The 18,875-nt window shown below is 36.5% G+C and overlaps 2 protein-coding genes across 7 annotated transcripts in view; both read right to left on the bottom strand.

The window, feature by feature from the left end:
- LOC143017867 (putative methyltransferase-like protein 25) overlaps positions 1-1,472 on the bottom strand; it is a 34,636-nt gene extending 33,164 nt beyond the window's left edge. For 3 of the 4 annotated variants that reach the window (XR_012965717.1, XM_076172862.1, XM_076172864.1), the window contains exons 1-2: positions 1,246-1,472; positions 16-128 (exon numbers count right to left, since the gene is read on the bottom strand). Coding sequence is in view for 3 of the 4 variants with exons in the window: in XM_076172862.1 (XP_076028977.1) it covers positions 16-128; positions 1,246-1,462 (330 nt within the window). In the remaining variant the exon portion in view is untranslated. Of the gene's footprint in view, positions 1-15; positions 129-803; positions 1,204-1,245 lie in introns of those variants that run through there. The other variant, XM_076172863.1, reaches the window with a different exon arrangement.
- On the bottom strand, positions 1,369-17,496 carry LOC143017868 (uncharacterized). Of its 3 annotated transcripts, none has more exons than XM_076172870.1 (4): positions 17,366-17,496; positions 16,074-16,270; positions 15,573-15,817; positions 1,369-1,645 (listed from the first exon to the last, which is right to left on the bottom strand). In XM_076172870.1, the coding sequence occupies exons 2-3, from the start codon at positions 16,237-16,239 to the stop codon at positions 15,588-15,590; spliced, it is 396 nt and encodes a 131-aa protein (XP_076028985.1). In that variant the 5' UTR covers positions 16,240-16,270; positions 17,366-17,496; the 3' UTR covers positions 1,369-1,645; positions 15,573-15,587. The 3 variants fall into 3 exon arrangements, with proteins under 3 accessions (XP_076028985.1, XP_076028984.1, XP_076028983.1); XM_076172869.1 differs by lacking the exon at positions 17,366-17,496 and adding an exon at positions 17,277-17,361; XM_076172868.1 differs by lacking the exon at positions 17,366-17,496 and adding an exon at positions 16,998-17,236.
- Positions 17,497-18,875: the final 1,379 nt, after the last annotated feature.

The following is an 18,875-nucleotide window of genomic DNA, read 5'->3' on the forward strand; positions in this document are numbered from 1 at the left end:
ACAGATATGACTTGCCTCTTGTATATCAGTCAAAACACCCAATGAACTAAGTTGGTGTTTTCTTAATTCAGTCAAAAATCTACTTAAAGAGCAGCTTTCCCAGTTGAATCCTGTTACTGCATCTACATCTGAAAAAATAAATTGTATTTATTGTATGTATGCATATATGTATGTATTCATGTATACATGTACATGGATGTGAATACTGATTTAATAGTCCCTCTGGCAAGTTTCTTGATTTTAACTGGGTGCTGTTCACTCTTAGACCTTTTTGTATGTTGACAATAAAGAATAATACAAACAAATAGATTTTGTCTGAATTTGTCATTTTGTGTAGGATGGTTGTAGAGTGGGTGTATGCTTTGACTTGACCACTACTTTCACATAGGGGAAAATACCTTTAGGTGCATGTATATGTGTGATCTATGAGCATACCTCTTTGATTTATATATACATCCATTTATGCATATGTATATATATGTATATGAGAGAAGAGAGCTAAAAGTAAATGTGGGCAAAAGTAGGTGATGAGATGTAAGAGAGGAGAGGATGGCAGAGAATTGGAAACAAGTCTTATAGGAGGGAGGCTGGAAGAAGTGAAAAGCTTTAAGTATTTAGGGTTACAGGAAGCATGGAATGGAGAAGTGTGTGTTAAGGTAAATTAAAATAAGGGAAGGAAGTAAATGTCTTGGGGAAATGAAAAGTGGCACCTCCAGATGGAGGTGAAGGTGTTGATGGGATTTGAAGATATGCATCGGGGAGATGAATCTCTTTGACATTTGTCACATATCATGAACAGGTACCTATTGTTGGTCTACATATGGTATACATCTTGGGTGGATTGTGTCTGTTACCAGGCTGGTTCTGTGTTGATACAGTTTCATTGCTGGGTGGTGTAAGAACCAGAGCTGGGCTTCTATGATTTTTGAAGGTCTTGAGAGTGTTTTTTCTTCTGGATGTAAATATGGTTCAGCTTGTCCAAAAATGAAACTGTTTAGATTCTTGACCATAACTTGGGAACTAATGAAGTTATAAAAGTAGTAGCTACAAGACACAACACAGCTAAGTTTGCAGACATGAAAATTAATACATAAAGAGGAGTTTAATAAATCAGGAGGAAAATGGGTTTGTCAATTCAGAATATTTAGGTGACAATATAAACAGAATGACATTCTCAAAGTATAATCAGAGGTAAACAGAACAAAGTAACAGGCACAAAATTTTAACAGTACATGTAACCAGCACCTTTACTTTCTTCAATTTGAAGAGAAGCAGAAGGAATCAAGCAGAGCTGGTCTGCTGGTACTTGAAGAAGCTCCATCCTTAAGTCTGGAGACAGAAGATTATCCCAATGGTTGTGCGTAATGAAATCTACCATGTGGCAGTTGATGAATGGAAGTATTGGCTGAAGAAAAGAAGACACTTGGCACAAGGCCAGCTTAATCTTTTCCAAAGACTTCATTCTGATTATGACAGTTTCTTAGGAAGTGATGAGGTTTGATTCCAACTTTGATTAGATTAAAGCTGGTTCCTTGGGGATGCTACATCAAATTCTGGACTTTTAAAGGATAGAGTTGATTCAAACTTTAAAAGCTGGTTCCTGATCTGATGAGGTCTGGTGGTGACTCCAATTACAACTGGTCTCCTAAATAAATGAAAAGAAAAGAAAATATAACTCTAGACTGAATTATTAACCAATCAATCAGCCACTCTGAGTCCACTGCTGAACTAAAACCTCTCCCAACCTCATCCATGAGCTGCATGACAATACCAACCTCTGCCATATCACTCTTGCCAACTTCTCTATCTCATCTCTTCACCTGTCTTGTCTCCTTCTTCCATGCTTGCTATCTTGTGACATCTTGTCTGCTCTATTATCTAAATTCCTTTCTGATTACCTCTCCTGCCCAATTCCACTTCCACTCCTTTACCACTTCAAGAATATCTCTCATGTTGGTCTTCTCTCTTACTCAACTCTTTCCTGTCCAAAAATGTTATTCCCAGCATTGATCTCCTTGTGACCCTAGACTGAACTACATGACTAACAATACTATTTTCTTAAAGTTTTAGTTACAGAAAAAACATGTACAAAAATATGTATACAGTCGTACCTCGGTACTCGACCGCCTCTATACTCGACCAAATCGGTGCTCGACCAAAAAATTCGAGTAGAAAATGCATCGGACCTCGAACAGATTTTCGGTACTCGACTAGCTCGAACAGCGGGTAAACGTCAGTTCGACTCAGACCGCCAGCGGAGTAAGACGTACGCAGTTTGTTCGAGTATTTCTTCCCAGATTTAAACTTTTCGTGTTGCTCTAGCCCTTAATAATGGGTCCAAAGAAAGACAGTGATAAGGGGAAGGCAAAGAGGAAAACAGTGAGGACCACTATTGAACTGAAGAAGGAAATTATAGCAAAATATGAAAGTGGTGTACTTTCCATTATTTCTTATGGGAAAATTGGTTTCGGTGTTCGAACAAATCGGTGCTCGACCACCACCTCAGAACGGATTATGGTCGAGTACCGAGGTACGACTGTATATAAAATTACCTACCGTGTATACTCGCATATAGGTCGCACTTTTTTAACTAGATATTTTGCCAAAATCAGGGGTGTGACCTACCACTTGACATTAACCTCTTCACTCTGGGGCACATCGCACGTCTGGCAGCATTAGCTGCCCGACGTGCGATGTTGCGTCATAATAATTGCATTATAAAAAATAAAGTCAGTGCTCAATCGTTCGTTCTCTTTCACCCATGAATTTTGATAACCATAGAAAATATGATGAAGCCAGTTTAGAGAGAATGGAGGTTACGTAGGTACGACTACAATAAATATAATCAAGACGCCGATGTCGGCATCATCGCGTACCCACTTGCTCCTTATGACGCCTACGTAGGCGTCACCGTATGGAAGTGGTTAACGAGGGACAACACTACTCTGTCACCGAAGTCTCAACAATTGGTGGTTTCAATATGACAATGACATGGAATTTCAGTGGTGTTCGCACAATATGCATTGGAAAGCTTTCTAAGACTTTTGTATGCATAATATATATATATATATATATATATATATATGTATATATATCAAAGGTTCCTACTGACTCACTGCTTTAAACTGAACTATTGCTGCTAGAAAATCATATATCAATTACAATAAAATCATAAAATATTCTCTTTTCCAACTCTTTTGTATGTTTTATAGTGTTTATAAGCAATGCGACCTTGACCCTTTGTTTACTGTACGTTACCATACATCACCTGTTTCACTTGTGGCTGCGTTTCTATATGTGCCATAAGGGTGTGGGACTTTATCAAAAGCTTTTTGTAAATCTAGGAAAGCACAATCAGCCCATCCATCCCTTTCCTATATCTACTAATCTCGAATAAAAACAAATCAAGTTTGTGGCACATGATCTTCCTTGTCTAAAGCCAAATTGTTTTGGATTCAGTATATTTTCTTCCAGATATTTAGTCCATGTACTTTTGACAACTTTTTCACATATTTTAGCTATTGTGCTTGTAAGAGAGACCAGTCTATAGTTTATTGGGTCTTCCTTATCACCCCTTTATATATGGGTACAATATTTGCATTTTTCCAAATTTGCGGTACTTTTCCTTCTTTGAGTGAGCAATCTATTATCTTATGTATTTTGTCAATTAGTTCATCTATACTTTCTTTTAGTATCCAATTTGCAATTCCGTCTAGGTTGTGTGATTTTCTGACATCAAGGTTTATTATTTGGTCCCTTATTTCTTTCTATCACAATTATTTCTTTCATTGGAGGCGGGGATCTTTCTCCTTTTCCTTCATTCCAACTCTGCATATTTTCATTTGTGAATACAGATTTGGAATGTTTGTTCATAATTTCAGCCATTTCTACATTTTCTATATATTCATCTTTCCCTTGATGCAATTTCATTATTTTCTGTTTATCTTTTAGTTTACCATTCACATACCTGTAGAATAGTTTAGGTTGGTCTTTGCATTTGTCTACTATGTCTTTTTCATAGTTTCTCTTTTCTTCCCAGCATATTTTTACATATTCATTTCTTAGTTTGATATATGTTTGCCACTTACTCATTTTTTTTTTTTTTTCCATCTATTCCAAGCTTTGCCTTTACGGGGGGGATGGGGGGTGAGGTAGTGTGTGTGAGCAAAATTTTGACGCAGCCCGACGGGATTTCTCCCCTTCCTCTCCTTTATATGGGGGGACGGAGAGGGGGGATCGCCGATTTAATGAAGCGGCCTTGCTGTGGATGTGCTGTGTCTTGCGACACTGCTTCTGACCCAGGGCAGTGGACAAGGTGCAGGGATGACCCATCATCTAGGAGGTGCTAAGATGGGAGGGAGGGTGGAGGGGTGTGGAGTGTTTTCAGGGATGGAATGGGTGGGAATGATTTTATGCCTTTTCCTTTTGGCTACCTCCCTAGTAAGGGGGAAAAAGCCTTGGTATATGTATGTATGTATTCCAAGCTTTGTCAATTTTTCCTTTAGCCTCACTACATTTTTTGTTGTACCAGCACTTAATGTATACCCTTTTTTGCTTCTGCTTTGGTACATATTTGTCTATTCCCTCTTTATAAATTTCTTATAGCACAGTATGTTCCATTTCTCTTCCATCTTTGTTTTTTTAATTTAAGTTTTTCCAATTTACATTTTGAATGAATTTTCAGTTTCTCAAAATCCATTTTGTTGTACATTAGTTTTCCTTTTCTAAGTTTCACATTTCTTCTCAAATCAATTTGTTCTTTTAGTTTGAACTCTATTAGTATGTGGTCACTCTTCCCAACTGGTGTCTTGTATTCCATTTTATCCACAATTTCATGTTCTGATGTAAATATTAAATCTAGTCTCAACAGTTCTTTATTGTTTCTATATCTGGTATTTTCCTTTACCCATTTCCTTCATTGTTTCTATATCTGGTATATTCATTTGCCCATTGAGTCATCATGTATTCAATGGTTATATCCAGTAGTATATTTCCCCAAAGGTCTTCTCCACCTTTCACTGACATTTCTTCCCAACATATTTCTTTTGAGTTAAAGTCACCCATAACTACTATGTTTCCTCCTTCTTTCAGTAATTCAATTAATGCATTGTGTCTTCCAACATTTTGGAATGATCACTTTCTGTCCAAGAGTATGTTTTTGGGGGCACATATGTTACTACAAATTTTCTACTTTTCATATCACTGTTTTCAACTTTTATCATAATCAGTTCCACATTATTTTTTTCTTCTGTTATCTTTGTCACATTTCAGCATTTCTTAGTCAAAAACATGACTCCTCCACCCTGTGTGTGTGTATTTACCTAGTTGTATTTTACGGGAAGAGAACTATGCTCGTAGTGACCCGCTTTTGTATCTTTCAGTATCCAGTTTGATCTTAAATTCTTGTATAGTTTTTGCACACACTGTTTCCTCATTCAATTTATTCCAGATATCTACCACTCTGTGAGGGAAGCTAATCTTTTTCAGATCTCTTCTGTAACTATTCTTTTTAAGTTTCTTTTCATGTCCTCTTGTTTTTCTTTTATCCCACTTTAATAAATCATCTTTATCAAGGACTTCCATCCCTTTCATAATTCTGTATATGGTTAGTAGATCTCCTCTTTCTCTTCTTTGTTGCAGGGTTGGTAGTTCCAGTTTGGACAATCTTTGTATGTCAATTTGTAGAGTGTTGGTGCCATCTTTGTTGTTGTTCTTTGAATTCTTTCTAATTTCTTTATGTTCTTTCTAGTACTGGGTGTCCATAGTGTCACAGCATACTCCAATCTTGGTCTTACCAATGTAACTAATATTTTCTTTACTATTTCTTCATCCAAGTAGTCAAAGGCCACTTTCATTGATCTTAGTAAATTGAAAGTTTCTCCTACTATTCTGTTGATATGTTTGTCTGGTGCCATGTCATTGCTGATAGTTACTTCTAGGTCCCTTTCCGAGTTGACTTTTTTAACTTTCTTTGTACCAATTTTATATTGTCCCATTATTCTATTTTTACTTTTTCCAAATTCCATTATACTACATTTCTTGATATTGAAGTTCACTTCACACTGTTGACTCCATTCCCAGACTTTGTCCAGGTCTTTTTGTAGTGATTTACAATCTTCCGCTGTACTTACTTTCTTTAATTGTTTTGCATCATCTGCAAAGAAGTTCATATAACATTCTACACCTTCATCCATAACATTTATATGTATGGCAAACATTATTGGATCCAGTACAGAACCTTGTGGGACTCCACTTATCATTTCTTCCCAGGTCAAGTTCTTGTCTCTAAGTACCACCCTCATTTTTCTCCCATTCAAGAAATCTTTCATTCATTCCAATAACTTTCCTTGTACTCCACCTATTGTTTCAATTCTTCTTAGTAGCTTTTTGTGTGAAAGCAAATAAAGTTTGTGGCACTTGATCTTCCGTGTCTAAATCCAAATTGTTTTGGATTTAGTATATTATTCTCTTTCCAAATGTTTAATCCATTTACTTTTGATAACTTTTTTGCATATTTTTGTTATTGCACTTGTAAGTTGGTTGGATTTTCTTTGTCCCCTCCTTTGCATATTAGTACAATATTTGCATTCCTCCGATCTTGTGGTACTTTTCCTTCTTTGAGTGAGAAATCGATTATCTTGTGTATTTTGTATGTTAGTTCATCTATACATTCTCTTAATATCCAATTTGCAATTCCATCTGGCTTGTGCAATTTCCTGACATCAAGATTTATTTGGTCCCTTATTCCTTTCTGTGTCACTGTTATTTCTTTCATTGGGGGGATCTTTCTCTGTCCTTCCTTCCAATTTTGTGAACTTTCAATTGCGGATAGATTTAAAATGTTTGTTCATAATTTCAGTCATTTCTACATCTTCTATATATTCATTATTTCCTTCATGCAATTTCACTATTTCATGTTTATCTTTTTGTTTGTCATGGAACATAAGAGAGAAGGAGTTTGAATGTGTTTGAGATGAGGTGTTTGAGAAGTATGATGGGGGTTACTAGGCTGGATAGAGTGAGAAATGAGGAGGTGAGGAGGAGAACAGGGGTGGGAAGGGGGTTGGGAGATAGGGTTGATGAAAGAGTATTAGGATGGTTTGTACACATGGAAAGAATGAGTGAAGAAAGACTACTAAAAGAGGTATGGAAGGCAGATGTGGAGGGAGTGAACATGAAGGGACGTCCTAGGATGAGGTGGATGGATGGGGTGAAGGGGGCTTTGGGGAAGAGGGGAATGACGGGTGAATGGAGAATGGTTGTATATGGATGATGATGTGATGCATGAGGTGGAAGGGGCGGGGGATGGGGGGTGAGCAATTTTTTGACGCAGCCCGAAGGGATTTCTCCCCGTCCTCTCCTTTATGCATGGGGGGACGGAGAGGGGGGGGTCGCCGATCTAATGAAGCAGCCTTGCTGTGGATGTGCTGTGTCTTGCGACACTGCTTCTGACCCAGGGCAGTGGACAAGGCGCAGGGATGACCCGTCATCTGGGCGGTGCTAAGATGAGAGGGAGGGTGGAGGGGTATGGAGTGTATTCAGGGATGGAATGTGTGGGAGTGATTTTATGCCTTTTCCTTTTTGGCTACCTCCCTTGTAAGGGGGAAAAAGCCTTGGTATATGTATGTATGTATTTAGATATCTGTAGAATAGTTTAGGTTGGTCCTTGCATTTTTCTATTATATCGTTTTCATAGTTACTTTTTTCTTCCCTGCATATTTTTACATATTTGATACTTAGTTTGATGTATATTTGCTGTTTGGTATTTTTTTTTTTCTTTTTCCATCTTTTCCAGGCTTCGTTTCTTCTATTTTTAGCTTCACTACACTTTTTGTTATACCAGCACATTATGTACACTCGTTCTTCTTCTTTGGTACATATTTGTCTATCCGCCCCTTGTAATTTTCTTTTAATATGTTCCATTTCCCTTCCTTGTTTCTTCATTCCAGAAGTTTTCCCAGTTCGCATTTTGAAAAAAAATTCTGAGTTTCTCAAAATACATTTTGTTGTACATTAGTCTTCCTTTTCTATGTTTCTCATTTCTTCTCAAATCAATTTTAGTTCAAACTCTATTAGTATGGGGTCACTCTTACCAAATGGTGCCTTGAATTTCATTTTATCCATGATTTCAGGCTCTGATGTAAATATTAAATCTAGTCTCAATGGTTCTTGTTTCTATATCTGGTATTTTCTTTTACCCATTGAGTCAATGTATATTCAATGGTCATATCCAGTAGAATATTTCTCCCAAGTTCTCCTCCACCTTTTACTGTCATTTCTTCCTAACATATTTCTTTTGAGTTAAGTCACCCATAATTACTAATGTTTCCTTCTTCTTTCAATAATTCAATTAATGCATTCTTTATGTCTTCCAGTATTTTGAAATTATCACTATCTGTCCAAGCCTGTGTTTTTGGGGGCATATATATTACTATAAATTTTCTACTTTTCATGTTTCTGTTTTCAACTTTCATCATAATCAATTCCACATTATTTTTTCCTTCTGTTTTCTTTGTCACCTTTAAACCTTATTTAGTCAAAAACATGACTCCTCCACCCTGTTTCTCCATTCTATTTTTCGCCCAATGGTTGTATGGACCTTGTCCCACAGTATTTAATGGTAGTACATTTTAATTTTGTCTCCACAATTCCCATTATGTCTGGTTTCTCTACTGACAGATAGTCATTTAATTCATTTAGTACTGTACTGAAATCATGCCATCTATGTTAATATATGTTATTTTTAATTTTTTTTCTCTTTTTTTGTTTATGTTTTCTTTTTTTGATGTACCATTTTTTTAGCCTCAGGTCCAGTACTCTCCTTAAAAAACTCATTCTTTTCAGTCTCCGTTCTTCTCTTTTTTTTTTTTTTTTGCGTTTGTTTAATTTCCAGGTGTCTTTTCTTTCTCTTCTTCTTCATCACCCATTTCCTTTTTTATCCATACATTTTTGTAATTTTCACTATTTGCCAGCTTTGCTGCTTTTGATAGTACTTCTTTAGCTATCAATTGAGACCTTAGTTTGATTTTTAGTGGCCTATACTTTTTTCTCTAGAGTACTATCCCTTCCAATGCACTTCTTCAATCTTTTTGTCCAATTCCTGTCCCTCCTCTTGAACCTCTTTCATTATTGCCTTTGCAAAATTTCTCTTCTTTTTCTCTTTGGTATTTGTATACATTAAATTTTTCTCTAATACCATAAAATACAATGCACTTTTTCTATCCACTGTATCTCTTACTCATTTTTCCTTTGCTTTAATTACCATTTCTTTAGCATTTTCCTCTACCTGCTGTTTGATTATTTCTTTAAATGTTATTTTCTGATTTTCTTGTTCTACCTTTCATTGATATTTTATTTCTACGAGATCCGTCTCCTAAATTGATTCTCCAACTTTTTCAACACTTCATTTTTGTTTTTATCTTCATTTTTCATTCTTTCGTTATCACTTCTATTTTAATTCATCTTTTAGATCATTAAGCTCTCTATTCATCTCTTCATTTGCTTTTCATAGATAGCTTTTCTCTCTGTGCATTGCTCTATAATCAATTTTCAAATCTATTAGTTCCTCCATCAAGTCAGTAACTTCCCAATTTCTTGGTACATTGTTATACCTAGTTTCTCTTTCTACATCTAAACCTTTACCTAATAATCCTCTTTCTCTTGGAAACCCTGAAAAAATATTGGTGTCCCATCCTTTGAGTTGATTTTGGGGTATCACTCAAACAAGATTTTTTCGGTATCACCCCCAGTGGTGACTCATCTCTGCTCATGTCCAATTCTCTCTTCATTGATTCATTTGTCCTTTTTTTTCCTTTTCCATCCTCCACTTTGTGTGTTTAATACACTATATCAAACTGGATACTTATTTTGCCATAAAGGTCACATGAAAAATACAACTGCTTCTCTTTCGTGTGTATTTACCTAGTTTTACACCGGTTGTATTCCGCAGAAAAAGAGCCACACTCATAGAGACCCACAGTTGTATCTTTCTGCATCCAGTTCTTTCTTAAATTTATGTATAGTTTTAGTACTCACTGTTTTCTCTTTCAATTTGTTCCATGTATCTATTACTTTCTGCAGAAAGCTGTTCTTTTTCAAATCTCTTCTGTAACTGTCCTTCCTAAGTTTCTTCTCGTGTCCTCTTGTATTTCTTCTGTTCCATTTAAGTAGATCATACCTATCAAGGATTTCAATCCCTTTCATAATTCTGCAGATGGTTATCAAATTGCCTCTTTCTCTTCTTTGTGTGTGTGTATTTACCTAGTTGTATTTTACAGGACGAGAGCTATGCTCGTAGTAACCCATTTTCATATCTCTGCATCCAGTTTCTTTTTAAAATCTTGTATAATTTTGGCAATCACTCTTTCTCCATTTAGTTTGTTCCAGACATCAATCACTCTATGTGGGAACTCTCCTTCTTTAGCTTCTTTTCATGTCCTCTTGTTTCTCTTCTGTCCCATCTATCAAGAATTTCCATCCCTTTAATAATTATATAAATGGTCAACAAATCACCTCTTTCTCTTCTCTGTTCCAGTATTGATAGATGTAATTTTTCCAGTCTTTGTTTGTATGTCAAATTTAATAGGGTGGGTGCCATTTTTGTTACTGCTCTTTGAATTCTTTCTAATTTTCTTATGTTTTTTTGTGTGCTAGGTGCCCATAGTGCTGCAGCATACTCCAGTTTAGGTCTTATTACTGCAACCACTATTTTCTTTACCATTTCTTCATCCATGTAGTCGAAGGCCACTTTTATTGATCTTAATAAGTTAAGTATCTCCAACTAATTCATTGACATGTTTATCAGGTGTTAAGTCACTTGAGATAATCACTCCCAGGCAGGGAAAAAAATACTTTTTTATTTTCCAGAGCCATTTTTCATTTTTTTTCTAATTTCACCAGCCATTTTTTTAATTACCAGAGCCATTTTTGATACTTCCAGAGCCATGTTTTTGCAGGTTCAATTTCTTAACATGTTGGCTTCCCAGTTGAAATTGATCGGTAGACACAGTGCCTCTGTTTCCACTGGCAGTGGTTGGGAGTGGAAATGCACAACAAGCCTTGCAGTACGCCGTTAGAGTACCATCACTGCTCTGATCCATTTCAAGCTAATCTAGGTTCCACGAGCGTATAGTAGATTCATGCTTTACTGGTTTTCGTTTTCCTTGGCCCTTGCCCGTAGATTTTTAATTAGGCTTTGCAGGTCCAGAGGCGGTTCCTGCCGTCAAAACACTCTCCCTCGATTCTGAAAAGACTGAATCTGAGGGCAAACCATCTTCACTCGCTTCACTAGAAATCACTCCATGATGTACGATCATCGAAAGTTTGGCATGGACGTGACGTACGAATGTAGACCTAGCTACCGTAAACCTAAGCTAGCTAACGAATCATTTTTTATTTTTTTATTTTTTATTCTCCCTCCAAAGATCCATATTTATGAACTAAATATATAATTATCAAATGTTCATATTTATACTTAAATTTATTTACTTTCAGTTACTAACCAAACATTTGATTCTATTTTGTTTTCTCATAAATACGCGAACAAGGTTATAAATGGGATTTCCCAGTTTCCCTCCTAGGCCTCGAGCGAGTTTGCATATGTACAGTGTACGTATGCATGCGGTGATGTGGTATTGGGTATGGTGCATTGTATATGTAGTCAGCGCATTGATTGGGCAGCTAGCTGCATGCAACCAATGAACTTCCCTGCATACAGGTACCATGCAATTTGCAAATAGCGACATTATGTAGCACGATAGTCATGTAGAGTCTAGTCAACATGTAGTATACGCGCGCATGCAGCTGATATGAAGCTAGGCTAGGTAAGCCATTGAACTCTAGCAGCTATACCGCGTACACACACGTACGAACATCAATAAATTAAAGTTGATTGATGCGTTGCATTTATGATATCGATTGATAATGCAATGATTGATCACAGGTAAGTTGTGTTTGCTCTGATCCTTTCATCAATGGTGATGGGATTCAGGGATTGCCAAATGATTGATAATGCATGAAAAACGTTGAATCTTGCCGCGGGAGCAATTTTTTGTGGGGGATCGCTCCCGCTATTGGATTTGCGAGAGTGACATTGGAACTTTCCCGAGCAAAATCGCTCGTTGCTCCCGTGTATTTTTTCAGCTGCTCCCAGGTCTCTTTCTGAGTCGACTTTTTTGACTTCCTTGTTACCAATTCTATATTGACCCGATATTCTATTTTTGCTTTTTCCAAATTCCATTATACTACATTTCTTAGAGATAAAGTTCATTTCACACCTCTGACTCCATTCCCATATTTTGTCCAGGTCTTCTTGTAGTGATCTACAATCTTCTTCTGTGATTACTCTCTTGAGTAATTTGGCATCGTCAGCAAAGAAGTTCATGTGACACTTCACTCCCTCATCCATATCATTTATATATATGGCAAACATTAAAGGAGTCAGTACAGAGCCTTGCAGGATGCCACTTATCACATCTTCCCAGTTCAAATTTTTGTCTCCAAGTACCACTCTCATTTTTCTTCCCCTTAAGAAATCCTTCATCCATTCCAGTAGCTTCTCTTGTATTCCTATTATTTCAATTCTTCTTATTAACTTTTTATGTGGTACTTTGTCAAAGGCCTTCTGCAAATCTTTCTTGTATTATCTCAATTAATCTTGAGTAAAAGCATATTAAGTTTGTGGTGCATGATCTTCCATTTCTAAAGCCAAATTTTTTAGGGTTTAATATTTTATTCTCTTCAAAGTGTTTGATCCATTTGTTTCAGATTACCTTTTCGCATATTTTTGCTACTGTGCTTGTAAGGGATACTGGTCTGAAGTTTGTAAGGTCTTCTTTGTTTCCTCCTTTATATATTGGTACTATGTTTGCATCTTTCCAATCTATTGGTAGCTTTCCTTCTTTGAGTGAAAAGTCTATTATCTTGTATAAATTGTACATCATTTCGTCTATACACCCTTTCAGTATCCAATTTGCAATTCCATCCGGTCCATACGATTTCCTAACATCTAGGTTTTTTTTTATTTGGTCTCTTATTTCTTTCTGTGTTACCTTTATTTCTTTCATATTAGGGGATATTTCTCATTGTCCATCTTCCCAAATTTGCAAGCTCTCAATTGTAAAAACAGACCTGAAATGCCTGATCATAACCTCTTCCATTTCTGTGTCAACTATATATTCTTTATCTCCTTCACGCAGTTTTACAATTCTGTGTTTGTCTTTTAATTTATCATTTACATATATGTACAATAGTTTAGGTGTGTGTGTGTGTATTTATCTAGCTGTATTGTACAGGAAGGGGAGTTATGCTTGTAGTGACCCATCTTTGTATCTCGCAACATCTAGTTTGTTTTTAAATTCTTGTATGGTGTTTGCACTCACTATTGTTTCATCCAATTTGTTCTAGATATTCACCATTCTGTGTGGAAAACTTTTTTTTTCAGATCTCTTCTATAACTATCCTTTTCAAGTTTCTTTTCATGTCCCCCTTATTTTTCTTTTATCCCACCTTAAAAAGTCTTCTCTGTCAAGGACTTCCATGACTTTCATGATTCTATAAATGGCCAATAGATCGCCTCTTTCTCTTCTTTGTTCCAGGGATGGTATTTCCAGTTTAGACAATCTTTGTATTATACAAGAAGTTTGTTCTTAAATTCTTGTATGGTGTTTGCACACACTATTGTTTCATCCAATTTGTTCCAAACATCGACCACTCTGTGTGGAAAACAGTTTTTTTTCCAGATCTCTTCTATAACTATCCTTTTTGAGTTTCTTTTCATGTCCCCTTGTTTTTCTTTTATCCTAGTTTAATAAGTCTTCTCTGTTGGACTTCCATGCCTTTCATGATTCTGTAAATGGCCAATAGATCGCTTCTTTCTCTTCTTTGTTCCAGGGTTGGTAGTTCCAATTTAGAGAATCTTTGCTTGTATGTCAATTTTGAAAGTATTGGGGTCATATTTGTTGTTCCTCTTTGGATTCTATTTTCTTTATATTCTTTTTTGTTCTAGGTGTCCATAGTGTCACAACGTACTCCAATCTTGGTCTTATCAGTGTGAATAATATTTTTTTTTTACCATTTCCTCATCTAAGTAATTAAAAGCCACCTTTATTGATCTCCGTAAATTGTAGGTTTCTCTAACTATTTTGTTTATATGTTTGTCTGGGGACATGTCTTTGGTGATAATTATTCCTAGGTCCTTTTCAGAACTAACTTTCTTTACTTCCTTTGCACTGATTTCATATTGTTCTGTGTGTGTGTGCAATCAGCCTTAAGCTCCAGTGCAGAACCTTTGATGATACAGCCTCTGTCCCTCATCAGAGTAGTTTATTCCAGCTTGGTAATGTTGTATAGATTATGTAAAATGCATGTTAAATGTCATGTATATCGGAATGGCTGTGGTTGTGAATGAAGTCTGTAGCCAGTATAATCAACTTGATCATACTGATTAGGTGGTCATACTCAAATGCAGCCCACTGCACCACTTTTGACATCTGCAATTACAGAATGGGGTTGGGGAGCCATAAAAGTGTAATATGAACAAATGCATGACATTTCCTCTGGCTCAAACATCCAGCCCTCCCAAAGTTGAAGCAGGAACAATACCCATGGCCACGAGTGCAGTGGTGCCAGATAGTCAGAGCGCTCCTTTGGCTACCTCTCCAAGTGGGTGGTGACTGGTGGGATGGTGGGGGAAGGAAGAGAGGAACAATTCTATCTTGTTTTTTTATGGCAAAATTAAATCCTGTAATCTGTTTTTTTTTATTGTATACAGAAACATGATAGGGATGGCAGGTTTCTGTCCAGCCTTCCTACATCTTTAAAATTGGCACTGCATACCCTTGGCTTAACAGGGATCCCAATTGAATAACATACCTGGTCAAATTCCCACTGAGCAAAAATTCCTAAACTGAAGAAGGATTATGATCTTCATAGGAAAGGCATGTTGATTTATATGAGAATAGTTACTGTTTCCCTTGGGAATAAATTAATTCAGCCCATTTGAAGATGAAGTCTTTCTTTTTGAGGATGGAGTTTGAGGGCAGGATGGTGCACCATACACACAAGGTTGACCAAAGGGAAGCACAATGCCAAAAAAGTTAGGGAACAACTATCCAAGAGATTATAAGCACTTATCTTAATAATCATGAAGACTAAAAAAGGAAAGAATAATCTCTATCAAAGAAGAAAATAAATATACAGTCGTACCTCGGTACTCGACCATAATCCGTTCTGAGGTGGTGGTCGAGCACCGATTTGTTCGAACACCGAAACCAATTTTCCCCTTATCACTGTCTTTCTTTGGACCCATTATTAAGGGCTAGAGCAACACGAAAAAGTTTAAATCTGGGAAGAAATACTCGAACAAACTGCGTACGTCTTACTCCGCTGGCGGTCTGAGTCGAACTGACGCTTACCCGCTGTTCGAGCTAGTCGAGTACCGAAAATCTGTTCGAGGTCCGATGCATTTTCTACTCGAATTTTTTGGTCGAGCACCGATTTGGTCGAGTACCGAGGTACGACTGTATACTTATGAACCCATATGATAAAAAGACATACAAGAGACATAAACTTACTATCACATATGGAGCTTAAAAAGTGGCATCAACATCTGTATCTTCAAATCTTGCATCTATTTTCAATTTACAAAGAACAAATTTTGCCTTCATCTGCAGGTTTCTAAGATTTGCTTCAAGTAAATTCTCATCCCCATCTTTGCATTTGGTCATATTCCTAGCTAAGGTTAAAATTTTCTCCACATGTTTTCTTGTTCGTGGATCCAATTCATTTTCACAATTACATAGGAGAGCCATCAATAAACCTATATAAAATTATAAAATATTCATAACATCACCAAACTAAGCACATGTATTGATCAACAAATACAACTCATCTGTACATTTACTCAGATAAGCCATTAAAAAAACTAAATTAAATCCAACCACATAAAAATTCTCCTCACAATCATCATAAATGCATTACTTAAGCATGTTTTGATTGATGACATACACTACTCATATTCACACATTCAAGTAATGTCACATGCTATCAAATCCATGCAAATGCATAATGCAAACCTTCCACTCTGCCGACCTCTTGTCTCAAGTAAGATACTTGCTGCCATCCAAGCTGGAACCCTTCTTCAAATTCCCTTTGCTGACTCTCTTGGCAACCTTCATTATAGCCAGCCTTTTGTACTGATTTCTCTAATTCTTCAACTGCATCAAAGATATCATCACACATATTGAAGTTCTGGTAGTTTCAAGTTATCAATCTGATAAAAACAAAAATATCTATGACTTGTGCTGTTATCCTGCTCTTTATAATAAATGTTGGTGTAATGGCTGTATCTGACATAGAATGTGAATTCTCAATTTGGAAGTGGATTCTGTAATCTAATGATGTTCATCAAGTAGTATGAACACAAAAGACATGTGGCAAAATATGAAATTTCAGATAAAGAAATGGGTTTTTAGATGGGTGCATGCTTTGGCTCAGCTATCACACTTATAAGGTGGAATGGGGCTTTTGATAAATATATGATATGTATATTTAATATTGTTTCGTATCTTCATCTCCCCATCCTAAACACTTCAATTTCCCATATCGTAGGCAGGAAGGTGGAGGATTACAACTCATAAACCATTTGTGACAGAAAAATGTAAATCAATTGTATGAAACATATAAAAGAAAATCATTATTGCTTAGAACTATTACTATATACAAATACAAATTGCACACTGGTTTAACTCAGACTCAGTCAACACATGGAGCACCACCAAATGAGCGCAGCATAGAATCGTCGACAACTGGACTGCGATATATACAAGAGTGTATATGTAAATGAAAAAGAAGCACGAAGCTACAAGATTATTAAAAATGCCTTAGATATTGTACCTATACTAATAGTAATACTTTATACTGTCTATAATCATGATAATCATGATATAATCATGACGTAAATGTACACAAATCCTGACGGTTGTCAATGAAAACCATACCTTTTTGGATTTGCTGTTATTTTTCCATGCACACAACCCACAACTGCGCTTAAGATTACAAAAAATTATGTGTGAGAATCGAAAGTGAGTGTGGAATATGCTAAATTTACGTCTGCTTCTGGACTTAACTTTCACACAACGCTCGTGTTTTTGTATGTCGTCTGCATGTTTACAATTGAAAAATCAGCTGATCAGCGACAGCCATTCAAGCTTGTGTTGAACCCCTAAACAAATAGATTAATAAATAAATACATAAATGAAATATAAAAAGTAACATACAACAGGATACAAATGTATTGAGATAAGTTTGGGGATATTTTCTTTATGGTCTAGAGTCAATGACAAAAACACGAACAGATTCCACTCACCTCAATCATTTTTTGGCATATGGTAACGCCGACAAGTGACAACGACCTATCTATCATTGGACTAGCAAATAAATAATGGTCATATTAGAGATAGATAGAGAAAGAAAAAAAGACCTAGGTGAAGACTGACGACGCCACATTTGGAGGGGAAAATTCATATATGAAATCCCCAAATCCTCAAGATAATTTTTTTTTTTTTTACATAATAGCGGAATAATATATCTATACACAACTTAATTATGATAAAAGAAAAAGAAGATAAATGTGAATATGGTTATGCAATTATAACTGTGACACATGCTCTAAAATAGTATAATCAAATACATGCATAGGAATTGATAAACTATTTGCAACTTAGGATTCTTAGGTATATATTTGATATGAAAATTTACCATGAAGTGTAATTTTCTTGTACAATTTTCAACTATCCTGATTATTTATCGGACTAAGGCACAAATAAAAGAAAACGAATTAAATTGGGCAACCTATAGAAGTACAATTCGTGAGGAGTGTCACAACTTTGGGTCGTGACACACGGCCTACCCTTACTTTTCATTTTCTTACGTCTGCTCTCAAACCAGTTACCAAATACTTTCGCTCATGGGCCTAGCCGTCGCAGGTTCCACAGTCTTTCGTTTCCTTTTTCCCCGTTTCGGCCATCAATTCCCTATACTCTTGGAAATCTCCGGAACTCTGACCTATAGTAACTACTTCTTGATATTTTTCCTTCTCCTTATCCTCATTAACTATTGTGCCAACTTGACAATCAGTTACAGTGCCTTAACGAATTCGAGAGAGACTTCTAATTACTCAGGGAAACCCTCTCCCCTCCCATTAGTTCCAAGTGTTTACGTAGGCCTACGTGCAAAGTCACGAATGTTTAATATTAAGTGTGGGATTCCACAATTTCTCAAGTTTACTGTTTCTTATTGCAGTTGTAAGTTGCTACTTTACGAATAGAATAAGAATATTTCTTACAATGTTACCGTTCGAATTAGGTCTAACGGTTATACCCCTCCTGCGCGCTTGCCATTTATTGTTTAGGCTAGTTTTAATTAGACTAGTTAGGATCATATCTTCCACTCTCGTGAATAGTGTCTACCCTCAAGGAACAATTGGAACTGTTTCAACTTCCACATAAACATTGCATGGCGCTCCCTACGGAACTATTGAATTGACATTGAGAAAAACGGCAACGGTGTATGACATGCAGTATGGGAGGTGATTGACCGGTCACAGCTTGACCAGCAGTCTAGCTTGGGTCTACACAGAGTGAGGTGGGACACACGTGTCCTCGGAAGGTCCAAATGTGCATCATTCACTTGTAGAGTGGTCACTGCAAATTCCACTCATTAATACGAACTGTTTAATCACCGTCAACCATACACGGCTGATTAACTATAAGTGACTAGTGCCCGGAGAACTCGTGAATATCAGTGCCGCCGTGACCAGGAACGTGGTGGCGAAGTGTGTCGTCTTCGGCGTCTATCCAAGTAATTACAGACGCAGT

This window comes from Oratosquilla oratoria, chromosome 33, assembly GCF_046742065.1.
Source record: "Oratosquilla oratoria isolate Oo_2021 chromosome 33, ASM4674206v1, whole genome shotgun sequence".
Taxonomy (NCBI): domain Eukaryota; kingdom Metazoa; phylum Arthropoda; class Malacostraca; order Stomatopoda; family Squillidae; genus Oratosquilla; species Oratosquilla oratoria.